This window comes from Mercenaria mercenaria, chromosome 4 (assembly GCF_021730395.1).
Source record: "Mercenaria mercenaria strain notata chromosome 4, MADL_Memer_1, whole genome shotgun sequence".
NCBI lineage: Eukaryota > Metazoa > Mollusca > Bivalvia > Venerida > Veneridae > Mercenaria > Mercenaria mercenaria.
In genome coordinates this window covers 80,869,164-80,895,025 of record NC_069364.1, presented here as the reverse complement: position 1 = coordinate 80,895,025, position 25,862 = coordinate 80,869,164, and the positions used below count along the sequence as shown (strand labels likewise).

Sequence of the window (25,862 nt, the reverse complement as noted above, 5' to 3'; positions counted from 1 at the left end):
TGAATGAATTTGAAACTCAGTTTACTATAAGACATTGCTTATACTTTTTTGAAAATGTCTATCTCTATACTTAATGTTTTAGTCACTCAAAAAGTCAACTCAAGACTTTTATCTTGAAATGCAGTTTTTACTCAAACTTGTTGTTAAAGACTTCTTAATACCACATCCCTAAAAAACAAAACAAAATACTTACATATTCAAGCAGAAGAAGAGCTGATTTCCGTAAATGCTTCTTTTCAATTTCAACAAGGCAATCATACAGAAAATTGAGAATTTTTTTCTCAAGTAACCTGCTGAGGGTCTGTGAGTTTTTCACACAATACTTCAGTAGAACTAGACATGCTTCCTGCACTTCTGACACACTGGTTTTCATGTACTGTAGAAGCTACAAATATACAATTATAATTCATTTAAATATCAATAGGTATCAACTGAAATGATATCCCAAAATCTGTCAAAGCATCAGTGTTTGGGACAATCTTTTGCTCTCCACTTTTATTCTCTATACAAATCACTCCTGTGAAGTTTCATAAAAATCCTTCCTGCTGTATTGAGATGATTTGTTCGTTTGTTTGTTTTGGGTTTAACACCATTTTCTAACAGTATTTCAGTTATGAATTCTGGTTTCTGTACCAGTACAAACCTCCACAAGTAACTGCCAACTTCCCCACCTGAATAATCAGAGATGGAGGATGAATGATTTCAGACACAATGTCTTTTATCAAATTGTCACAAATTGTGGAACGAAATAAATGTAGACATACGGACCGCTGATACTTTATCTTCGTTCAAAAGTAAACTAAAAGAAAAGTTTAAACCACCCCAAATCCCTTCGTAGTATCTTTTAGGAGACCGTGTCTTCCAGGTCCACCATGCTAGAATTAGGAACAGGTGTAGCAATTTGAATGCAGATTTATTTCGTAATCATTTACGCAATAATCCCAGATGCTCTTGTGGTAATATGTGTGAAGATGCAGAACACTTCTTTTTCCGCTGCCCATTATTTGTTTTACAAAGACGTGAACTTTTTAACAACACCGACTTATCACCCTTTGAGTACTTTTAAATTACTTTTTGGAATAGACAACTAAAGCTATGATGTGAATGCGTTAATATTTAAGGCGGTACAAAATTACATAAAAACCACCAAGAGATTTTCTTGAATAATTAAATAAACTGCGGTTTATTTCTGTCTAAACACACCTAGAATAGGGACTGGAGGGGGCGCATGGAGGCCGGGATGGCTGCAACCTTGTAGGAAGCGTACAAATGGTAATCTCCTTTGTTTGTTTTTTTCTTGGTTAATATGTTGTATGTGTTAACAATAGCTTTTTTTTCGGTAGCTAATATTTACTTATTTTCTTTACCATTCAGTATGAAAGAATACTTTACAGTGCTATGTATCCATTGCCTTTTTAGATTCATTCCAATATTTTTTGTCTTATCATTTTTAGAATTTTTTTTTTTACTTTTTCTGCAATCATGCCGAATAAATAGCCTGACGACAATACAAAAATCTTCCAAGTCTTGTTCCTTGTCTGACTATAAGGAAGGGCCGTCCACTAATGTTGGTATAACTTATGGCCAACCCGTTTGCTCCACTTTATTACTACATGTCTTTATTCTTCCTTTTGTTTGTTTGCTGGTTTATTTGCATGTTTTGTATAGCCGTATTTCTCAAGCAATAAAATATGATTAAACTAAATCAAATTGTCACGGAGAACATACACCCCGCCCTGGGATCGAAATCACGACCCCACGATCTGTAGTTCGGTGCTCTGCCTACTGAGCTAAGTGGGCGGGTGTATTGAGATGAAGCCAAGACAAACTAAATGCAGATCAACAGACAAATAGCAAATGCAAAAGCATGTGTTTCCCATAAAACTGAGAGACATAAATACTTCAACTCCTGTACCAGGTTTCTTACTAATTTTCAAGTCCTTATATGAGAAAAAGAAGAAAAGGGGAAAGCAGTCAGAATCATCCAGTACATGATTGTATCAATCCTGTTAATAAACTTGGTTCACCTCAGTATAGCTGAATTCTACCTTGGAAAACCTCTGTTCTGCCAGCGGTTCCTGTGAAGTGTAAGTGTTCACTAGCATCATCATAGCCTTCTGTCGACATAATTTTGCTTACCACAATATATTTACAACATACCATTAGTAACTGCTGTTCTGTTTTTGTTTCCAGTGATATGTAACTGTTTACAAGGGTCATCATAGCCTTCTGTCAACCTAAAAAAACTTTGCTTACCGCAATATATTTACAATATACCATTAGCAACTGCTGTTCTATTTTTGTTTCCAGTGATATGTAACTGTTTACATGGGTCATTATAGCCTTCTGTCAACCTAAAAAAACTTTGCTTACCGCAATATATTTACAATATACCATTAGTAACTGCTGTTCTGTTTTTGTTTCCAGTGATATGTAACTGTTTACAAGGGTCATCATAGCCTTCTGTCAACCTAAAAAAAACTTTGCTCCCCGCAATATATTTACAATGTACCTCCAATAATTGCTGTTCTGTTATTGTTTCCAGAGATATGTAACTGTTTACAAGGGTCATCATAGCCTTCTGTCGACTGCCAGAATGACCTTTGTCTTCAAACTGTTGAAAGGTCTTCAGCAGAACATTCATTGTGACACCAGCATCTGTGATAAAAAAAGAAAAATTCTAATTCTTTATCACATACATAACTGAATACAGGAAGCTGGTTAAAATACTTGGACCTTAACCCTGCTAAATTTCTAAAATGGACTGGTCCATCATTCAATTTGGGCCCTACCACATACTATTCAAAGGGGTGTTCACTGAAAATTTACTGACTGAAAATCAACAAGAGGGCCATGATGGCCCTATGTCGCTCACCTGTTATCATTGCACTTGAGGACAAGGTCCTCAGAAAAAATATCTAAGTCCAAAGGACAGGAACAACAAAGGGAAGGAATTTAACCAAAAAGAAAAAAAAATCTTACAAGGTATAGATATGTTAAAATACACCTAAAAATTGGAGGTACCATCCATGTTGTACCACAGAAAACTGGTCTCGTGTTTTCCCTACGGCCAATAATAAAAAAGTTACTAAAATAAGCTATTTATAGTAACCTAAAAGGGAAAAAAAAATAAATATTGTAAGTGGACAACAGAAGGATCTGCCAAATAAATCTGTTGACATAAATGAAATTTCAGATCAGTATCTTCATAAGTTATGGAGATATAAATAACAATTTGTATTTGAAATAAAGGGAAGTAATTTGACATTAAATCAGTCCATAGTTATCTACCCTGATTGTCTCAGTCTAACTAATAACAATAATGAAATTTCAAATAAGTCCCGTAAGTACTTACTGATATAAATCCATTTTGATTACAATCAGGGGAGGTAATCAGATATAAAATAACTCTGGAACATATGATTGGATCTGATTTGTCATGGAATCCAAGATTTATTGTTGTTGAAGATATTTTGGAAGTTTGTATCAAATAAAACCATAAATGAAGTCTCTATATGGCCGCAAAAGCCAAATTAGCCAATTTTGGACATTTAAGGGGCCATAACTCTGGAACCCAAGATGGAATCTGGCCAGTTGAAGAAAGGAAGCAAGATCTTGTGGTGATACAAGTTGTGTGCAAGTTTGATTAAAATCAAATCATAAATGAAGCTGCTATTGTGCAGACAAGGTCAAAATAGCTAATTTTAGCCCTTTCAGGGGCCATAACTCTGGAACCCATTATGGGATCTGGCCGTTTCAAGAAAGGAACCGAGATCTTATGGTGATACAAGTTTTGTGCAAATTTGATTAAATTCAAATCATAAATGAAGCTGCTATTGTGCAGACAAGGTCAAAATAGCTAATTCTGGCCCTTTCAGGGGCCATAACTCTGGAACCCATAAAGAAATCTCGCCAGTTCACGAAAGGAACTGAGACCTTATGGTGATACAAGTTGTGTGCAAGTTTGGTTAAAATCAAATCATAAATGAAGCTGCTATTGTGCAGACAATGTCAAAATAGCTAATTCTGGCCCTTTCAGGGGCCATAACTCTGGAACCCATAATGGAATCTGGCCAGTTCAAGAAAGGAACCGAGATCTTATGGTGATACAAGTTGTGTGCCAGTTTGGTAAAATTCAAATCATAAATAAAGCTGCTATTGTGCAGACAAGGTCAAAATAGCTAATTTTGGCCCTTTCAGGGGCCATTACTCTGGAACCCATAATGGAATCTGGATAGTTCAAGAAAGGAACCGTGATCTTATGGTGATACAAGTTGTGTGCAAGTTTGGTTAAAATAAAATCATAAATGAAACCACTATCGTGCAGACAAGAAATTGTTGACGGACGGACGGACGGACGGACGGACTGACGACGGACGAAGGGTGATCACGAAAGCTCACCTTGTCACTATGTGACAGGTGAGCTAAAAAGGTAGAATCACTTGCCGCCAGACAATTTGATATGAAATCTAATGTATGCCCATCCAAACTAAAGTTATTGTGTGGAAATGATCTGTTTGACACCAACCTCCCATCTGAACAACAACATACCAAATTATAATAAATAATTTAAAAATCTGGTTAAATAATAAACCTTCATCATCAGAGTCTGTATGCTCTGAGTCACTGTGATAAACCCTCGCCTGTCGACTTGATACCCTGTAGTCCTCAACAGCACACTCGCAGTCAGTGTACGCTGGAGGTAAACTCGCCACGAAGTTCTGAGAATATTCATCAAGCCTTGATAGCACATCAGTGATAGGTTCATGGTCAGGGTCTCTGTGAAAAACATAATAATCACTAATATTAAAGCAGTTAGATTAAACAAGTGTCAAATACAAGTACTTGTACAATCACAGGCAAAAGAAATTACTTAGAAAATAAATTTGCTCTCTCCAGAGCAATAGCCTTTAAATAATAAAAAAAAATCAAATATCAAAGCAGTTTAATCTATTAGGTGTACCGAATCAACAGTATTTCAGCGGAAACAAATCATCTGGTATAATTCTGAAGTTATTTTTAGAATCTTGCCAAAAAACATTTAAAAAGGTTTTTCTTACACATCATAATCCAGTAACGATCCAGCCCTGGAAACAGGGCGATATGCACTTGTTGGTCGACTATATGCACTAGGAGGCCGGCTAAAAAGACCTTTAGTTACACTTTCCGGTTTAGGCAGGTCAGAGTTGTGTCTATTTATATAACTTTCAGGTATGATTCCTGTAAGTCTACTCTGCAACCCACTAGGTGGTCTACTATGGGGATTGAAGAGACCTCTAGTTTCATTTTCAGTCACAGGTACGTCTGATATATTACCTAAAACAAGACAATATTAAAATATGTTTAAATGTTTCAAATTCAGAACAGTTTAGTTATAATATATAACATTATCTTAGCTTGAATTTTCAGTTTACTGGATTCACTGCTGTGTATGCTTCTTTGATTAACTAGTACTGACGTTATATGGGTGTGTGGTTCACTGGTTGTGACCCAAGCAGGTCTTGAACCAACAACTTCCTTCTTTGGTAGAAAAATCCTTAACCACAAGACCATTGCCGAGCTGAAGAAATTACTTGGCATATCACTTTACATTATGATATTTAACAGTCTGCAACATTTATCATGCATTACAAAACTCTCTATATGTTTATACAAGATGTGTGTTAAAAAATACTATACTGATACATACTAGCTGGTCTTGTATATAAATGGTTGTCACAGTGATACAAAGGTCCTCTGTAATCTGTTACATCTGGTGGTCTATGCGGCAGTTTAAGAGCATTGCCTCCAACAAGGAAGAGATCACTCTGATCTAGATCTTGAATGACCTTTGACCTACATGTACTTGCATTTCTGTGCTTGGAGGACATGGTGACTAGTCTAGAACAAATAATTTGTACTTTTGGGTAAAATTTACGTCAATGTGATATTTTTTTTAAACACAGAGCAAAGACTTAATAATACTAAACAATCATGATTATGTATTATAACCCAGTATTAATCAATAGCCTAGATGCTGATTACACAAAAATCTTGAGATTTTTTATACATTAATTAATGTATATTACATTTTCCAATTTTTCTTTATCAATTAGTAACGGCTTCTAAAAATTACAAAATCATATCAAAGTTTGCCGCGAACACGTGTTGCGATCATGCCACTAATATCAGGCGACATGCCGCGAACACTTTTGATACAATTGATACCATGTTGGTGGGAAGTTCCTTTGGTGCTCACTTTTCACATTCACATTAGATTTGCCACGAACTTGCCACAAACTTCCCGTGAACAAGTAGCCGAGAGCTTCCCACAAACAAGTTGCAGCGAACTTGCCGCAAACTAGCTGAGAACCAGGACTATCAAGCAAAACCTGGCCAGAAATTGCTCACAAAATAGCATGCACAAAAAAAGTGCAAAAACAAATAAATTAATAGGAATCAGGGATATAAATTTATTGAATAAACTTCAGCACTTCAACAAATTCAAAATTTAAATGTCTTAACTTTTTCATAGAATGATACTTGGTATATTTTGAATTTTAATGATAAAATATGTATGAATTTTAACTGTTAACTGTAATTTAAATAACAGTGTCTTAGCATGCTCAGTGCATGTATTCATTTCATCCCAATGTTTTTTCTTCATACTGCTTATAAGTTATATGTATGACTTATTGTAACAAATCTGTCATAGTTTTACTTCTACATCTTAATTATCACACTTATGAAGCTAAAATTGTTATTTTTATATTGGCAGTGGCTAGAGAACCGGAATTGGTTCCCTAGACAGCGAACTTATTCGTCTGGAACCAGTTCTCTAGCCAAAGTTCTGTGCATAGGTTAGGAAATCGGAATTTTATTTCTATGTATAAAGCTGCCGAAATTCACTTGCCGAACTAGTATCAAATCAATCGTGGCAATATTGCGGGTAGCAGCCAATATCCCGCAAATACTTCCTGCGGATCACCATAGGTATGTTCGCGGCATGTTCGCATCTTTAAAATTTAACCATTTAGTAAAGGGGCTCTGAACAAAACTTTTAATAATAACCTTACCACCAGCAATTTGCTGGTACCCATTTACACCTGGGTCGACTGAGGCAATTGTGATAAAGTGCCTTTCCAAAGGACACACCACAATGGGAGTAGCCAAGAATCGAACCAGAGGCCTTCACCTCTGTAGGAAAGCGTCTTAGCCCTCTCGACTAATGCAGACATAGTCAAAGGTGCAAGGTATTTATAAGCATTTGTTTAAAATTCAATAATGTGATATATTAATCAATATATCAAAATATATTTTAATTTACATAAGGTTTGCTAAATAACATGCAATGTATGTAGACCGAGCACTTCGAGCCCACCCGCTTATAGCTCAGTAGGGAGAGCGTTGGTCTACGTAACGAGTTCGATCCCCGGGCGGGGCGTATGTTCTCTGTGACGATTTGATAAAAGACACTGTGTTAATTGTAATCATTCGTCCTCCGCCTCTGATAATTCATACATGTGGGGAAGTTGGCAGTTACGTGCGGAGAACAGGTTTGTACTAGTACAGAAACTAGGAACACTGGTTTAGTTAACTGCCCGCCATGATATGACTGAAATACTGTTGAAAAACGGCGTTAAACCCAAAACAAACAAACACACATTTATGTTCGATGGGTCGAAGTTAAGTGTGAACGAATAAGACGCATATATTTTCTCAAAATTCTTACCAAAGTTTTCACGACAGAAGACTCGTCTATATATTATAAAATACGGTTCAATATTGACAACATTAAATAAAGAAAATTTAAGAAGATTTGTACCAGGAAGGATCCGTTCTATTGACATTTTACCGGTCACAACGGTATCCCATGTAAACAACTTTCGTACCCAAACAGGGACTAGCCACATCGAAGAAAGACGAAATTGAAAAAGATTTGGCAAGAATCACAAAGGTTCCGAAGATAAATATTACAAGATAAAACATTATTAGTTATACAAAATATGCCTGAATGATAATCAATTACATCAATAAAAGCCCGCATATAACAAATTAAATAATAATAAAAAGTAATAAATTATTACTCCCCAACATATTCAAGATGGCCGACACTGAGAAAAAGTCAGCTACTGGTAAGACAAATATGCAAAAAATGCCAGATAACATTGGCATTCATTGTTATAAATGAAGACAGAAGCACAATATCATACTTTTAACAAGATAGATATATCATTGATGTTAAGTTTATCGAAAAGTGGATAGAATGTCCAAAGCCTCTTTAGAAATGCTGGTGAATTTTTCAAGGCAGTGGCTAGTGAACCGTCACCGGTTCAGCAGACCCGAAGTCTAGTGCACCGTCACCGGTGCAGCAGACCTGAGGTCTAGTGCACCGTCATTTTTGTTATATATAAAATATAGTCTTTATGTATTTAAGTTTAATCAAAAGATATTTTCACCAGTAAAATGCAAGAGCATAACTGAAAGAATGAAGTAAGATAAACCTCGACTTACCTGTTAGTTTACCGTTTTACCTTAAAGCGCTGATCTCCGTTCTTCGGCAACAGTCGTATCCATCATTTATTAAGCTATTTCCGAACGACATAATGAATTTCATTGATCCTTTCTTTTAATTATTGTCTGCATTTGGATATATATATGTATGTATATCAAAACTGAAATTCGATCTTAATTTCAGATGTATTATGTCAGTGACAATTGACAATTAATTAACTCTTTATAAAACATGAAATTCGGAAATGTTGACATCTTGCAAGCAAATATTTTATAATGTACATTTATGGTCAAAATTGTCATGATTTCAATATTTGTTATATTATTAATTAAAAAAACTACAATTTCCGAAATCTATGATAAAAACTGTGAAAAGCAATAAAGATTTAATTAAAACAATAAGGGGAGGTCTACAAATATAGGCTTTGTTGGTAGCTTGTTAAAATTATTTAATTATTAGCTTGGGCGTGTTTGTCTTTTGTATCGGCAGCTCTGATCATGAGATAGTGAATCTAAAATTAAGTTGGGATTTCAATTTTGATGTATCCAGATACAGACAATAACTAATCTTAAATGGACATAAATATACTAGTATGCTATTTATGAAAATTAAAAAATAATTATTTCTTTCAATGAAACTCATTCTGTCATAACTGAACGTTCTACTTAAGAATCATTCCGCCATAATAAACTTTCTATTAATAGACCATATCGGATAGCGGCACAATGTTTTAATAGGTATATCGGTAAATTAAAAGGTAAGTTAAGGTTTATTTAAATTAGAATCATCTTACTTCATTCTTCTAATAATGATCAGACATATAACTGGTGACACTAAGTTATAATCATAATTCAAAGAAAAACTATATTTTATATATTATATAACAAAAATGACGGTGCGCTAGACCCCAGGTCTGCTGCACCGGTGACGGTGCACTAGACCTCGGGTCTGCTGCACCGGTGACGGTTCACTAGCCACTGCCATTTTTCAAATTATTATGGCAGTGGCTAGAGAACCGGAATCGGTTCCGTAGACTGCGAACTTATTCGTCCGGAACTGGTTCTCTAAGCAAAATACCGTGCATAGTCTTGGGAACCGGAATTTTATTTCTATGCATAATGCTGCCGAAATGGACTTTGTTTCTTGGTAATTAAGTGTCATGCATATTTTTTATCTTAATTAATTTTACCATGCCCTTGCATTTATCTGCATTTACTATCTTCAAAAGTGTATTGGCCGCATATATACCGTGTCTGCCGTATTGGAATGATATAAACTAGTACGAATGAATGCGTGAAAACTACTTTGCAATTTTTAAATGTTATTAAATTTTGCTTTAAACTTGTACTATGTTTAAATTATTTAAATATAAAATAATATTGGTTTGTATTTGCGTCATTACATGTTTATAGATGAACAAATTTATATAATTGCCCTTAAAACTTCATACAGATTCTTTGATCACTTTAGATACTGGTTTGTATCACCTCAGCATTTTCACGTTCAAAGATACAATCAATACTAATTAACAGAAATTACTTAATTTGTTTTAATCATTTCTTTTATTGTCTTATATCTTTTAAGTTTAAATTTCAAGTTTATATCGGCTCCAGTGTCGACGATTTCGCATTCTTTCGTACTAGTTTATTTTATCATTCCAATATGGCGGACAGTATGCGGCGAGTACACTTCTGGAGACACAGTAAACACAAATAAATAAAAGGGCGTAGCTTGCTGAAATGGTAAAATTAATTAACTTATTAAGATAAGAACATTCACATGATAACAAAAGAAGAAACAAAGTGAATTTTGACAGTTTTATGCATAGAAATAAAATTCCGGTTCCCTAGCCTATGCACGGTACTTTGGCTAGAGAACCAGTTCCGGACGAATAAGTTCGCTGTCTAGGGAACCGATTCCGGTTCTCTGGCCACTGCCAATTATTAGCCCACCATCATCAGATGGTGGGCTATTAAAATCACTCTGCATCCGTGGTCCGTCCGTCCGTCATTCCGTCCGTCCGTCCGTCCGTTAACAATTTCTCGTTATCGCATCTCCTCAGAAACTACTGGGGGGATTTTGACCAAACTTTGTCGGAATGATGTATTGGTACCCTAGTTGTGTCCCCCTGAAAATCAGATTGGTTCAACAATTTATGAGTGAGTTATGGCCCTTTGTTTATTTCTATAATTTACATAGATTTATATAGGGAAAAACTTTGAAAACCTTTTGTCCAAAACCACAGAGCCTAGGGCTTTGATATTTGGTATGAAGCATTATCTAGTGGTCCTCTACCAAGATGATTCAAATTATTTCTCTGGGGTCAAATATGGCCCCGCCCTGGGGGTCACATGGTTTAAATAGACTTATATAGGGAAAAACTTTGAAAAACCTCTTGTCCAAAACCACAGGGCCTAGGGCTTTGATATTTTGTATGTGACATCATCTAGTGGTCTTCAACTAAGATCGTTCAAATTATACCCCTAGGGTCAAATATGACCCAACCCTGGGGGTCATATGGTTTACATAGACTTATATAGGGAAAAACTTTGAAAATCTTCTTGTCCAAACCACAAAGCCTAGGGCTTTGATACTTGTAATGTAGCATCATCTAGTGGCTCTCTACCAAGTTTGTGCAAATTATCCCCCTAGGGTCAAATGTGGCCCCACCCCGTGGGTCACATGGTTCATATAGACTTGTATAGGGAAAAGCTTTTAAAATCTTCTTGTCAATAACTAAAACATTCAAATTTGGACCACATGTATATTTTTGAGTGGCAAGATGAACCTTGACATGAGTTGACCTTGATTTTGACCTAGTGACCTACTTTCACATTTCTGTAGCTACAGCCTTCAAATTTGGACCACATGCATAGTTTTGTGCACTTGAAAAAACTTTGACCTTGATTTTGACCTAGTGACCTACTCTCACATTCTTGAAGGTACAGGTATCAAATTTGGACCATATGCATAGTTCCGTGTTTCAAAATGAAATTTGACATTGGTTTTGACCTAGTGACCTACTTTCACATTTTTGAAGGTACAGTCTTCAAATTTGGACCACATGCATAGTTTTGTGTTCCGAAATTAAATTTGACCTTGATTTTGACCCAGTGACCTACTTTCTCATTTTTCAAGCTACAGCCTTCAAATTTGGACCACATGCATGGTTTTATGTACCGAAACAAACTTTGACCTTTACATTGACCTAGTGACCTACTTTCACATTTTTGAAGGTACAAGCTTCAAATTTGGACCACATGCGTAGTTCTGTATTCTGAAATAAAACTTGACCTTGATTTTGACCTAGTGACCTACTTTCACATTTCTCAAGCTACAGCCTTCAAATTTGGACCACATGCATAGTTTTGTGTACCGAAATGAACTTTGACCTTAAGATTGACCTAGTGACCTACTTTCACATTTCTGTAGCTACAGGCCTCAAATTTAGACCACTTGCATAGGATTGTGTACCGAAACAAACTTTGACCTTGACATTGACCTAATGACCTACTTTCACATTTTTGAAGGTACAGGCTTCAGATTTGGACCACATGCATAGATTTGTGTTCTGAAGTGAAATTTGACCCTTGATATTGACCTAGTGACCTACTTACACATTTCTCAAGCTAAGCCTTCAAATTCGGACCACTTGCATAGTTTTGTGTACCGAATTAAACTTTGACCTTAAGATTGATCTAGTGACCTACTTTCACATTTCTCGAGCTACAGCTTTCGAATTTGGACCACATGCACAGTGTTGTGTACGGAAATGAAATTTGACCTTGAGCTAGTCAGTAAGTCTTGAAATTTGGAACACTCAAAAATGGCACTTGGTGGGCGCCAAGATCACTCTGTGATCTCTTGTTAATATTATATCATATCCTATAATTTAGTGAATCAATTAATATATTGGTAGAAAAATCCACAGACACTTGGAGGTCAAGTCCCCCTCATTTCTCCCATCCTGCCAAATGTCGCAAATATTTTGGTCAATTGAAACAAACTGAGGCAGACCTCAGAGCAACTTAGATCTAGATCTAGTCCAAATAATTATGATAAGACGTGAAAAAGTTGTCATTTGACGTTCAGCATTTAATATTCTGACATTTTACATTTTTACCACTTTTTGTTGTACTTGTTTTCCCCTGATCATTGTATATTACCCTGATCAAGGTAGTTTACTCCTATCGGGAGATGTGCCCAGCCTGCAGTTAACAAAACATATTTAATGAATAAAGTGCATATGTTTTAAAAGGCCAGAAATTTTGATTGACATTTGGTTGAGGTGGAGGGGTGAGGTTGGGAGGCAAGGTGAAGGAGTTTGGGGTGGGGGTTTCTGACCTCTCAAGTGCATGTGAAAAATCCACTTCAATTTCAAACTGTGACAGATTTGTTCTTCTTTTTCACTAAATTAAAGATAAGCACATATCAGTTTTGAGCTATAGTCAAATTTTGTTTGCTTGAACTTGGATAATTTATACACCACCCTTCACTTGAACTCATTGTCATGTCCCGGCAAAATATCTGTATAATATATTGTATATTTTTTATGGCTAGAACTATCGATAACTCAACAAATTTTGATTGTCAGTTCGAGTGAGTGAAGTTCAACTGTGTATATCAAAAGACTATTTTCAGTCGGATGATAATGAAAAATGTTGCTAAGCAGATAATGTCTGTCGTCTATTTTAAAAGATCCAAATTCTTTTGATTATTATCGTTCTAACATAGTTTCAATTTTCTCAGTTTCTACTCAGCAGGGGCGACACCTGATAAAAATGTTAGTCCACAGAAACGTAAGGCTGAAGTACCAGACAGCACAGACTCTTCCAATAATAAAGTGAGCAAAGTGGAACCCGAAGCACTAGGAAGCGGAAAGATCTCAATGTCACTTGGAAAGAAACCAGGGATAAGTATGAATATTGGAGGGACCAAAAAGTTAGGTTTGGCTCCAATTAAGATGGCATTGTCTTCACAGGTAATATAAATAAAGTTTCAATAGTTACTGTTAAAAATATATTATTTCCAGTACATCTAATTTGTTTCTATATTTTCTGTAAGGAAAGCTTGTATCTTCAAGCAGGTCTGGTATATTACTAGATTGGCACTATTTTTACCTTTACCTATCAACAACTTAATGAGAAAACTGCACTTGCTAAATAAGCAGTTGTAATGGTACACATACATTTTTATGCCCCCACTGTGTGTCCGCATGTCCGTGCATGTGTGCATCTGTGTAAATTCTTGTCTGGGCTGTAACTCTGTCATCCATAAAGGGATTTGAAATAACTTGGCATTAAATGTTCACCATAATGAGATGACAAGATGTGCACAAGATTCAGAGCCCTAGCTCTAAGGTCAAGGTCACACTTAGAGGTTAAAGGTTAACATGGTCTATTTCTTGTCCGACCATAACTCTGCCATCCATGAAGGGATTTTGAAATTACTTGGCATAAATGTTCTGCATAATGAGACGACGTGTCATGTGCAAGATCCAGACCCCTAGCTCTAAGGTCAAGGTCACACTTAGAGGTTAGTGGTTAACATGGTCTGTTTCTTGTCCGGTACATAACTCTACCCTTGATGAAGGGATTTGAAAATGATTTGACACAAATTTTTACCGCATTGAGAAGATGTGTCATGCTTATGACTCTGGTCTCTGGGGTCAAGGTCAAGAAATGATGTGTGACTTTTTTGCGCAGACAACAGTGAACTGTAGCATTCTTGGGCACGCTTTGGGGGCATTTGTCACCAATAGTGACAGCTCTTGTTACTGCTGTAATAGAAACAAGTATCAATACAGATCAGTAAAATTGTTGATCATTTACAGTGAGATACCACACAATTGAGCACTGACGGCTCTAGCACCTGATCTTAAGCATTTCAGATGGTCCCCAGCTATTATCCTTATATTTTGTTTGTTTGTATTGCTCAAAACCCTCCATAACTCAGTCATTTTGTTCATCCCCTGCAGCTTGAGCGATCAGTGTTTTATTGTATTTAATGAGAGATTGATTCTAAAATTTTCAAGGACAGGAACACAATAAAAGCCTCAAACTTGATTTCTAAGTTCTTCAGATAACCAAAAAATTACTCAAAATTAAAATCAGCAGTTTGGACTGATTATTTTTGTTCCATATTTCAGCAAGCAAAAGAGACTATTCCTGTAGCAGCAAAAACAAAGAAGGTAGCTGCAGTGTTCAATGAGGAAAGTGAGGTAATTGTTTAAATTTGAGGTCAAAGGTTATATGCCAATGAAATAAACTCTTCCTACTTTTATTTAAAATTCAGCTGTCTAAAATACTAAAAGATATTTAATGCCCAATTTTCACTTAAACATTTCATCTTTATTTATTTCAAATGGAACAAATCCTCATTAAATGTTCTTAACTTTACTGAAATAGAGACTTATTCATAATTAAAATGAATTAGAATAGCGGTGATGTAAATTGTGTTTAACCTTTACCCTGCTAAATTTCTAAAAATGAACTGGTCCATCATTTATTATGGGCAGTACAATTTACCGTTTGAAGGGGTGTTCAATGAAAATTTACTGACTGAATAGCGAACAGTGCAGACCATGATGTGCAGGCTGATCTTGGTCTGCACTGGTCGCAAAGGCAGAACCACTTGCCAACAACATGCTAAATGTAGTGCATAAATGTTGTGTAATGTCATTCTGTCACGTTGTCAGTGTGGTCAGATATTTTATGAATAAAGAGTATATTTATTTGAGTCCAATATTTTTGGAGTAAAACATATAAATTTAAGAGTATAAAGTATTAGTTAAATGAGTGGAGCACAGGAAACCCAGTTTGATGGTTGTGGTTTCAGTTCCCCAGCTAGGTGTTTGTACTTTATAACGATTGACTGAAGACAGGATTTACTTATATCTATTGTCCTTCGTCCTCATCAACTGATGCAAATGGGAGTTGTAAGTTATTTGCAAAGAACAATTTAATGAAGTTAAGGAATCAAAAGCAATGAAGTTAAGGAATCAAAAGCACTGGTTAGGTTTACTGACTGTGGTATATAACTGAAATGTTGTTGGAAAACACATTAGCCAAACAAAGCAACATTTGCCAACCAGCCTCTGAGATATGCCTAACTACTGTATACCTGGATTATCTTTTCTCAAGCAGTAAAGTTGTGAATCTTTCATAGCTTTTGTGGACAAAACAATTATGTGTTTATTACATATATTGTAGAGTGATGAGGAAGAAATGCCAATGGAGGCTAAGATGAGAATGAGAAATGTTGGGAGGTAGGTAACAGAAGAGTTTGGAGTTTATTGTCGCTAAGAGAGAACTAAAGATCTATAAGATACAACAGATCAGAAACTTTCATAAGAACATAGAATGAAATCACATTTACTCCCATGATAACAAATGAGATCCGGTTTATATATGTACACTTTTTATCTGTACTTAACTTCATAAGAAACCGATAGATTTATGAGGATGGAATGCAATTTTATAAAAACAACAACCAAAAAATTTAAGTTACAATTCTGTTGTTTATCATTTCTTAATGAGAACATCGCAAATGAACTTTTACTTTAATACAAAACTGTTAAAAACTGACATGCTTTTGTCCTTAATGAAATGAAATGTGAAAAAAATAGCAGGACTGAAATTTTATATGTTTCTTTTTATGTTATCTACAAGGGTTGATCCAGAAGTAATGTTGCTGCAGCCATGAAATTGTAATTAAAGAAAAGAAAGCAGTAATTGTGCTTACCCATGTACTTTGAATTTTTAGCACACCTGAGAAATGCTCAGGTCACTAGGTCAAATCAAAGAAAAACTTTGTGTATGCGATAGAGGCTGTATTTTTTAACTGATCTTCATGAAATTTTGTCAGAATGATTACCTTGATGGAATTTAGACAAAGTTTGAAAATGGGTCATCTAGGGTCAAAAACTAGGTCACTAGGTCAAATCAAAGAAAAACCTTGTGTCTGCGATAGAGGCTGTATTTTTCAACTGATCTTCATGAAAGAAGGTCAGAATGATTACCTTGATGAAATCTAGGCCAAGTTCGAAAATGGGTCATCTAGGGTCAAAAACTAGGTCACTAGATCAAATCAAAGAAAAACCTTGTGTATGCGATAGAGGCTGTATTTTTCAACTGATCTTCATGAAATATGGTCAGAATGATTACCTTGATGAAATCTAGGCCAAGTTCGAAAATGGGTCATCTTGGTTCAAAAACTAGGTCACTAGGTCAGATCAAATAAAAACCTTGTGTATGCGATAGAGGCTGTATTTTTTAATTGATCTTCATGAATTTTGGTCAGAATGATTACCTCAATGAAATCTAGGAAAGATTCGAATATGGGTTATCTGGGCTCAAAAACTAGGTCAAATCAAAGAAAAACATTGTGTATGCAATAGGGGCTGCATTTTACACCGCATCTTCATGAAATTTGATCAGAATGTTTGTCCGGATGAAATATAGGTCAAGTTTGAAATTGAATATGGGTCATCTAGGGTCAAAAACTAGGTCACCTGGTCAGATCAAAGAAAAACCTTGTGCATGCGATAGAGACTGTATTTTTCAATTGATCTTTATGAAATTTGGTCAGAATGATAGCCTTGATGAAATTAAGGTCAAGTTTGAATATAGGTCATCTGGGGTCAAAAACTAGGTCGCTAGGACAAATCAAAGAAAAACGTTTAGTATGCGATAGATGATATATTTTTCAGTTGAGGATTATGAAATTTGGTCAGAATGATTGCCTTGATCTAATCTAGGTCAAGTTTGAATGTAGGTCATCTTGGCTCAAAAACTAGGTCACTAGGTCAAATTGAAGAAAATACTTGTTTACACTTAAGAGACCGCATTTTTGGTCCAGTCTTAATGAAAATTGGTCAGAATATTTGTTTCCATGAAATCACTAGGTTAAACATGTTTACACTGTTATGGTGTGTTTCTCAGGTGAGCAACCTAGGGCAATCTTGGCTCTCTTGTGTACCATATTTTCCTAATACATTATCAATAATTATATATTTCACACTTATCAGAATATCATCATTCATTGGAAAATGTAGTAATGGTAAAAGTTGCACATGACAGCTGTTTTTCATGTCAGAAATTAAAAAAAAAATTGTCACAAAGCAGTAGCATATATTGTTAAAATGTTAGTACTACATAATATAATTGAAATTGCAAGAATGTCACTAAATTTTTAAGGTCAGACAGCAGATAGAAATACTTCCATAATAATTTATGTAATTTGGTGCATATTTTGGTGTCTTTTTTTTTGATTGATTCTTTGTTTTTTAAAGATAAAACACGTTAGATTAGCATGCAGTGAAACAGTACTGGTGGTATACTTTAGATTTCTGTTTATTTTAAATGTAACAACTTTGGAAATTTTCCATGAATCCAGAATTGATTAATGTACATCTTGATATATTTTTTATGATGAGACAGAAATTATTTATACACCTTGGACGAGGTGACTTTACCTCTTGATTAGCCCTCCATTTGTTACTACATGTGTTACAACAACTTTTTGGCTTTTCAGTTAAAAATATACAGCAATTTAAGATTTTCTTAATTGACACTTTTAGGAAAAGAAATACATTAAATTTTTTAAAACCAATTTAAAGAATAAAAGAACCTCTGATTTTGGAAAGATTGATAAGATTTGGCCTTAGAAACTAATACAAATTTAAATTATACTTCGAGCATTATTTTAAACCTAAGATATAAAATCTGGCAAACTTGTATAAAACGTGTCTTAATTTTTCAGAGAAACGAAAACAGCTGCTGGACCAAATTCTTTTGGAAAAGGAAATTTAGGCTTTTGTGACAGAACTAAAATGATAGAAAGAGAATTAAAAAAACAAATGGAAGAACTTGGTGAACAAGAAGATACGAAATAAACCAATATCAGAATTACTTTGAATTACAACAGATTCATGATATGATAGAATTTGTGAGGATTTTATTTTCACAACCAGTTGACAATGGACTCAGATGTTGTTAAGGTGTTAAACTGGCCGCAGATGGCTACTTCTTATAAATGTGGATTAGGCTATTCGCTGTCAAAGATTAAAATAACAGTGGTGCAAATCTTGTTCAATTTAGTGTGTAAATGGTCCTTAATGTCATACTGTCACAATATCAAGGTGGTCAGGTTTGAGTGTACTTATTTGATGTTAAAGTTTGGAGTAAAATATTTTTGGAGTACATGTACAACATATTTAGGTGTATAAATTAGGAGATCTTAGTGGAAAGTTTATCATGATTGACTTTTATGTTACAGATTGAAACTGTTACAGTTGTTTGTCAGAAATTTAGATGAAAGGCAAAAGGAATATAATGAAATTTTGTGACTTACAGAAATTAAAGAGCATATTTCATAGTTTTATTGTAAAATGATTAAGGCAGTTTAAACACTTAATTAAGGTACTTTAACCTGGATCGCCTACATGTGTTCAGAGTATGAACATTTAGGGAATTGAAAGCGTGTTGGTGTGTGCTTGATAGCACCACTGTACAAATGTGTAGAATATAAACACAGCTACATTTATAAATGGTCCTCATAGGTACTTACAAGGAATCCAAGAAAACAGGACGTTGTCTGCTGTCAGCCATTGCATAACTGAAGTTGTTGAAAAACAGTATTAGACTTGTTGATTCAAATTCTGAGTCTGAAGTTGTGACGATTTGGTTGAAAACAGAAGAAGAAGTATTCACTGTGGGGATGTTAACATTAAGTTCTTCCATCCTAGCATTGTAATAAAATGCAGACTGACTAGACATTTTATTTGACACTTTTAAAGAAAGCTTAAGGTTGATTAGGTGAAAGAAAAATTAGAATCCTGAGATTTCTTATTTTTCCTATTTCATTGACATGCATGTATATAGGCTGTCCTTTTAAATTGTAGACATTGAGAATAACTGGGAAACTGATTGACATCAGGAGAACTTCATTATGTCTGGAAAATTGTTTTTGCCCTGTCCGTCTGTCACACTTCATTTCCAATCAATAACTGGAGAACCATTTTACCTAGAACCTTTAAACTTCATATCTTGGCAGGGCTTATGTTTTAGGGGTCACTCCATCAAAGGTCAATTCATAGGGGCCTGAACATGGAAAACCATTTCTGATCAATAACTTGAGAACCACTTGATCCAGAATGTTGAAACTTCATAGGATGATTGGACATGCAGAGTAGATAACCCTTATTGATGTTGGGGTGACTCTTAAAGGTCGAGGTCACAGGGGCCTGAACATGGAAAACCATTTCCGATTAATAACATGAGATCCACTTGACTCAGAATGTTGAAACTTCATAGGATGATAGGACTTACAGAGTAGATGACCTTTATGATTTTTGGGATCACTTAAGCCAAGGTCAAGGTCACAGGGGCCTGAACATGGAAAACATTTTCCAATCAATAACGTGAGAACCACTTGACCCAGAATGTTGAAACTTCATAGGATGATTGGACATGCAGAGTAGATGACCCGTATTGATTTTGGGGTTACTCGATCAAAGGTCAAGGTTACAGGAGCCTGAATATGGAAAACCGTTTCCAACTCATAACTTGAGAACTACTAGGCCTAGATTGTTGAAATTTAGTGGGATAATTAGACATGCCAAGTACATGATCCCTATTGCAGCCAACCATCAGTGTCTCTTTGACTCGCTCCTGTCCCCTATTGACTTCTTGCCTATTACGACTAAGCATTGGGGGAGACATGTGCTTTTCTACAAAAGCATCTTCTAGTTTAATACAGCTTCTAGAAATACACTGAGAAAATTACAATAAAATGTGTTTCAGAAGTATTATTCCTCATCAAGTTAAAATAGAGCACATTCTGGCGACTGGTGCATACCACATCTCAATTTATGCTATTTCTCAAAATACACCCCTGCATGCCCAATACACATTCAGTAACCAAACAACCCATTCGGCAGATAACCATGACATTGATAAATCATTGGTAGGCAGATACTGAACAACTGATTTGCTGCATCCTGTAATTTCAGCTGCTTCTCATATTTGCCGCCTTTTGTGATTCTTGTGTCTTCGCCATAATTACCATTATCACAGCTTTTTGGTAGTCCTCAAGGTGCAATCACTGAATGTCCAGCGGAAAATCTGTGTTGTCACTAATAAACTTGTGCACACAAAACATTCCTGTACCTATGTTTTTTACAACTTTTTTTAGGCTATATATAGGAGTCATTCCAAATCTGATGACTGTCTCGAGTACCATTGTATCTTTCAACATTGACAATTTTAGCTCGACTGAAATTTTTATGCACTGCTTTTGAAGAAGAGGAAGTATATTGTTGTGTTTAGTGTTAGTCTGTCTGTCTTTTGGTAGACCATTTGGTTTCTGATCAATAACTACATGTAGTGAAAGCATGGTCTCACAATAGTCAGATTGCCTGTGGTCTATAAATGACTGAAAATGGCAGTCACTCTCTAACTAAATAACGCCTTGGTCTACAGTTGTCAAACTCCGAAGGATGATTGCCTGTGGTCAGCAGATGACCTCAAATGTTTTAGGGTTCAGTAGGTCAAAGATAAAGGACACTAACCTTGAGACTGAGACAGTTTCAGCTTATTAACTGAAGAACACTTTGTCCAACAGTCATCTAACATCATAGGATGGTCAGTAGATGACCTCTATTCTTTTGAGCTCAGTACATAAAAGGTCAAGGTCAAAGTGACCCCTATACTGAAAACTTTCTGTTAAATACCGGTAACTAAAGAATGCTCTGGCCTTCAGTTGTCCAACTTCATAAGATGATCACCTCTGGTCAGTAAATGACCTTTACTGTTTTAGGAGGTTAGGTCAATGTTCAAGGTCACAGTTACCTTGAGACTAGAAAATGGTTTCAGCGCTGTAAGTACAGAATGCTTTCGCCAGCCAAGTGAGTAAATGTTTTTGACCTTTTGAGGTTTGTAAAAGGTCAAAGCCACAGCATACGAAATAACAGTTACTTGCCTTCAACAGGCCATCAAGTGGGGGTGGGGGAGACATTTATGTTTCACAAACAGTTCATGTTTTATATTTATTTTTAGCTGGACTATAAGAAGTATATGGAGAGCTATCCTACTCAACCCGGCGTCGGCATCAGCGTCCTTCCACATCCCCACCTTGGTTAAAGTTTTTTTTACACTTTCTCTTTTTCCTTCTTATCTCTGTAATTACTTGATGGATTTGTTTCAAACTTAAAATAGTTATTCCTCATCATCACCCACATCATGTGGCACAAGGGCCACAACTCTCACACCAATATTTCATGAATTATCCCCCCTTTTTACTTAGAATTTCAGGTTAAAGTTTTGATGCACTTTCACTCTATCTTAAATATTACTAAATGGACTTGATTCAAACTTAAAATAGTTGTTCAACATCATCACTCACATCATATGACACAAGAGCCGTAACTCTTGCACCAATGTTTGATGAATCATCTCCCCTTTTTACTTAGAATTTCAGGTTAAAGTTTTGGTGCACTTTCACTCTATCTCAGTTATTACTAAATGGATTTGATTCCGACTTAAAATAGTTGTTCAACGTTATCACCCACATCATATGACACAAGGTGCATAACTCTGGCACCAATTTTTCATGAATTATGCCCCCTTTTACTTAGAATTTAAGGTTAATTTTGATGCATTTTCACTATATCTTAGTAATTACTAAATGGATTTGATTCAAACTTGAAGTAGTTGTTCCAGATCATCACCCACATCATATGACACAAGGTGTTTAACTCTTGCACCAATATTTTATGAATTATGCCCCCCTTTTTGCTTAGAATTATACTTATTTAGTGTTTTGATACACTTTATCTTTATCTCTCTTATAACTTAATATTTTTGACACAGACTCAAGCTATTGTGCAATATCTTCATCCACCATTGGAGTCTTTAAACACTCCAGTGGCAGCTCCAGCTTCTTCAGATGTGCCCAGTTTCACTATCCAGCATCGAAATAGTCAAGCGCGCTGTCTCTTGTGACAGCTCTTGTTTCTTGACTGGGTGATTTTTTCAGTTGTTTACAGCTTTCATACATAAATTTTACTAATTGAATGCATTTACAACATTTAAAAGTCATTTTTTTAGTCCTCTGCCTGTGGAACACTGGAAGGGACTATAGGAATGCCCTCTGTCCGTCTGTCTGTCTGTCGGCAAATCTGGATCCTGGGATAACTCAAAAAGTATGTAAGCTAGGTTCATAAAACTTGGTATGTGTATAGAAGGTAATATGTAGATTATACATGTACATGACTTATGCTTGTAGGTAAAAGGTCAAGGTCACTATTTAAGGTCAAGTAAAAATTGTTTCTGCTCCATTACTTTTATATGCATGGATGGATTATCTTAGTGCTACACACAAACGTTCCCCATGATGAGACAATGTGTCAACGCATGATCTATGCTTGTCGGTTCAAGGTCAAGGTCACTGTTAAGGTCAAGTGAAAATTTGTTTCTGCTCCATTACTTTTAATTGCATTGAAGGATTTTTAGTACTGTACAGAAATGTTCCCCATGATTAGACTATGTGTCCCATGACCCACTGTTGTTGGTCAAAGGTCAAGGTCACTATTGAAGGTCAAGTAAAACTGTTTTTTCACTGTTAGGGGACTTCTGTATTGCCACTGCAATACTGTCACTTGTTTTGAATAAAATGCATTTTCTTTTATTTACTGATTTTAGTGAAAGGAACAAATGTGATAATATGCAGGTATTTTCATAAAAAAATCCATCTTCCTGTTTGGTGTACCAGTAATCACCAATTTGCAAAGGTGGGAGGAGGGGGCGGGGTGTGTGCACAATCTCTTACTATCTATTAAAACACTATTTTACTTAATTTATAAAAGAGCCATATTGCTATATATATAGTTTATAGTGTCTTGTGAACTCATAATACATTCTAAATATATTGTATGAGCCGCGCCATGGGAAAACCAACATAGTGGCTTTGCGACCAGCATGAATCCAGACCAGCCTGCGCATCCGTGCAGTCTGGTCAGGATCCATCCTGTTCGCTTTCAAAGCCTATTACAATTAGAGAAACCGTTAGTGAACAGCATGGATCCTGATCAGACTGCACGGATGCGCAGGCTGGTCTGGATCCATGCTGGTCACAAAGCCACTATGTTGGTTTTCTCATGGCGCGGCTCATATAACAAATTGCCCATTTCTTCTTGAATATATTTGACTTCAACTTTTAGACAAATCTGTTTACAAATATTACTGTATGAATTTATATATAAACTGATTAACTTTTGTAAAGAGGGTTCATTTTACATGTTTTGGCACATATGTGTGAGAGACATACTGCGTTGTACATTTATGTGTTTATTTTATATGTATAGAAGAGGTATTAAAAATGAAATAAATACATAGCACAACCTTAAGTTTGTTATTTACGTTTCCTAACAACAACTGCTGTTCCGTTCACTAAATTTTCATGAATTTTCTTGAGCAACCACATTTTAGTAACATTTATGCACAATTTTCTTACCTGTGTATGTTTTGCTGCATTGGGGAAATTTCATGTGAGACACATTGTTTTTGCCCATGTCATTTTCCAATCATCTACACTTAGCTTATCATTGCTTCATCTCTATACGTCCAGAGGAATTTCAATGAATCTTTGCAGCAGTGATTTGTATAAAGCATATTGTTGGCATGTTCCAGTGTGATAATATTTTGAATTAACCTTTACCCTGCTAAATTTCGGAAAAGGATTGGTGCATCATTCAATTTGGGCAATACCATTTAATATTAGAAGGGGTATTCACTTAAAATTTTCTGACAGAATAACGAACAATTCAGACAATGACATGCAAGGCTGATCTTGGTCTGAATAGCAAACAGTAATAACTAAATTAATTTGATTCAAACTTGAAGTAGTTGTTCACATCATCACCCACATCATATGACACAAGGTGCATAACTCTTACACCAATATTTTATGAATTATGTCCCATTTTTGCTTAGAATTATACTTGTATAGTGTTTTGATACACTTCATCTTTATCTCTCTTATTAATATTTTTAACACAGACTCGAGCTATTGTGCAATATCTTCATCCACAAATGGAGTCATTAAACACTCCAGTGACAGCTCCAGCTTCCTCAGAACCGCCAGTTTCACTATCCAGCATCGAAATCATCGAGCGCGCTGTCTCCTGTGACAGCTCTTGTTACAAGTTAGACATGATAGTGTAAAAAAATCCTTTCCTGCTGAGAAAGGCTCTAACATTAGTGATAAAGTACCAGGTCATAAAAAGTAAAACATATAAATTTGGTCAATCTAAGGATATTGACACCAATGTACTCAACTTGTCTGAAGTCAGAGCACCAAGAGCCTAACTTTTAAGGGCACAACTAAGCAAGCTGCAAAGTAAAATTCCACTCCTTCTGTCCGTTTTTTAGCTCGCCTGAGCCAAAGGCTCAGGTTGAGCTATTGTGATCGCTCACCGTCCGACGTCCATCTGGCGTCCGTCCACACTTTCCTTTAAACAACATCTCCTCCTAAACCATCAGGGCAATTTTGATGAAACTTCACCAGGATGTTCCTCGGATGGTCTTCTTTAAAAATCGTTCAAAGAATTGAATTCCATCTAGAACTCTAGTTGCCATGGCAACCGAAAGGAAAAACTTTAAAAATCTTCTTGTCCAAAACCATAGATCATAGGGCTTTTAGATTTGGTATGTAGCATCATCTAGTGGTCCTCTACCAAGGTTGTTCAAATTATCCCTATAGGGTCAAATATGATCCCGCCCTGGGGGTCACATGGTTTACATAGACTTATATAGGGAAAACTTTGAAAAACCACAAGGCATAGAGCCTCAGTATTTGGCATGTGACATCATCTAATGGTCCTCTATAAAGATTGTTCAAATTATGCCCCTGGGAAGAAAAGAGGACCCGTCCCAGGGGTCCCAAGTTTTACATAGACTTACATAGGAAAAAACTTTAAAAAATCTTCTTGTCTGAAACCAAAAGACCTTGGCCTTTGATATTTGGTATGTAGCATTGCCTTTTGGTTCCCTACCAAAATTGTTCAAATTATGCCCCTGGGGTGAAAAGAGGCCCACCCCGGGGGTCTCAAGTTTTACATAGACTTAAATAGGAAAAAGATTAAAAAATCTTCTTGTCTGAAACCACAAGACCTAGGCCTTTGGTGTTTGGTATGTAGCATTGCCTTGTGGTTCTCTACCAAGATTGTTCAAATTATGCCCCTGGGATGAAAAGAGACCCCGCCCTGGGGGGTCGCAAGTTTTACATAGACTTATATAGGAAACAAATATAAAAATCTTCTTGTCTGAAACTGCAAGGCCTAGGCTTTTGATTTTTGAGTCGGCTAAAC

At 35.8% G+C, this 25,862-nt stretch overlaps 2 protein-coding genes across 4 annotated transcripts in view; one reads left to right on the top strand and one right to left on the bottom strand.

The window, feature by feature from the left end:
- Nucleotides 1-7,872, bottom strand: part of LOC128556479 (uncharacterized) — a 35,680-nt gene extending 27,808 nt beyond the window's left edge. The window contains exons 1-6 of one of the 2 annotated variants that reach the window (XM_053541780.1): nucleotides 7,805-7,872; nucleotides 5,690-5,880; nucleotides 5,061-5,316; nucleotides 4,595-4,779; nucleotides 2,513-2,658; nucleotides 194-385 (exon numbers count right to left, since the gene is read on the bottom strand). In XM_053541780.1, the coding sequence (XP_053397755.1) occupies nucleotides 194-385; nucleotides 2,513-2,658; nucleotides 4,595-4,779; nucleotides 5,061-5,316; nucleotides 5,690-5,870 (960 nt within the window). In that variant the 5' untranslated portion in view covers nucleotides 5,871-5,880; nucleotides 7,805-7,872. Of the gene's footprint in view, nucleotides 1-193; nucleotides 386-2,512; nucleotides 2,659-4,594; nucleotides 4,780-5,060; nucleotides 5,317-5,689; nucleotides 5,881-7,711 lie in introns of both variants that reach the window. The other variant, XM_053541781.1, reaches the window with a different exon arrangement.
- Nucleotides 7,873-8,070: 198 nt separating this feature from the next.
- LOC128556478 (PEST proteolytic signal-containing nuclear protein-like) lies at nucleotides 8,071-23,894 on the top strand. 2 transcript variants are annotated; one of them, XM_053541778.1, is made up of 5 exons: nucleotides 8,071-8,114; nucleotides 13,255-13,475; nucleotides 14,643-14,714; nucleotides 15,706-15,761; nucleotides 18,257-23,894. In XM_053541778.1, exons 1-5 carry the CDS (start codon nucleotides 8,084-8,086, stop codon nucleotides 18,387-18,389), a joined length of 513 nt encoding a protein of 170 aa, XP_053397753.1. In that variant the 5' UTR covers nucleotides 8,071-8,083; the 3' UTR covers nucleotides 18,390-23,894. The 2 variants fall into 2 exon arrangements, with proteins under 2 accessions (XP_053397753.1, XP_053397754.1); XM_053541779.1 differs by having other exon boundaries at nucleotides 8,080-8,114; nucleotides 13,258-13,475.
- The last annotated feature ends 1,968 nt before the right edge of the window (nucleotides 23,895-25,862 follow it).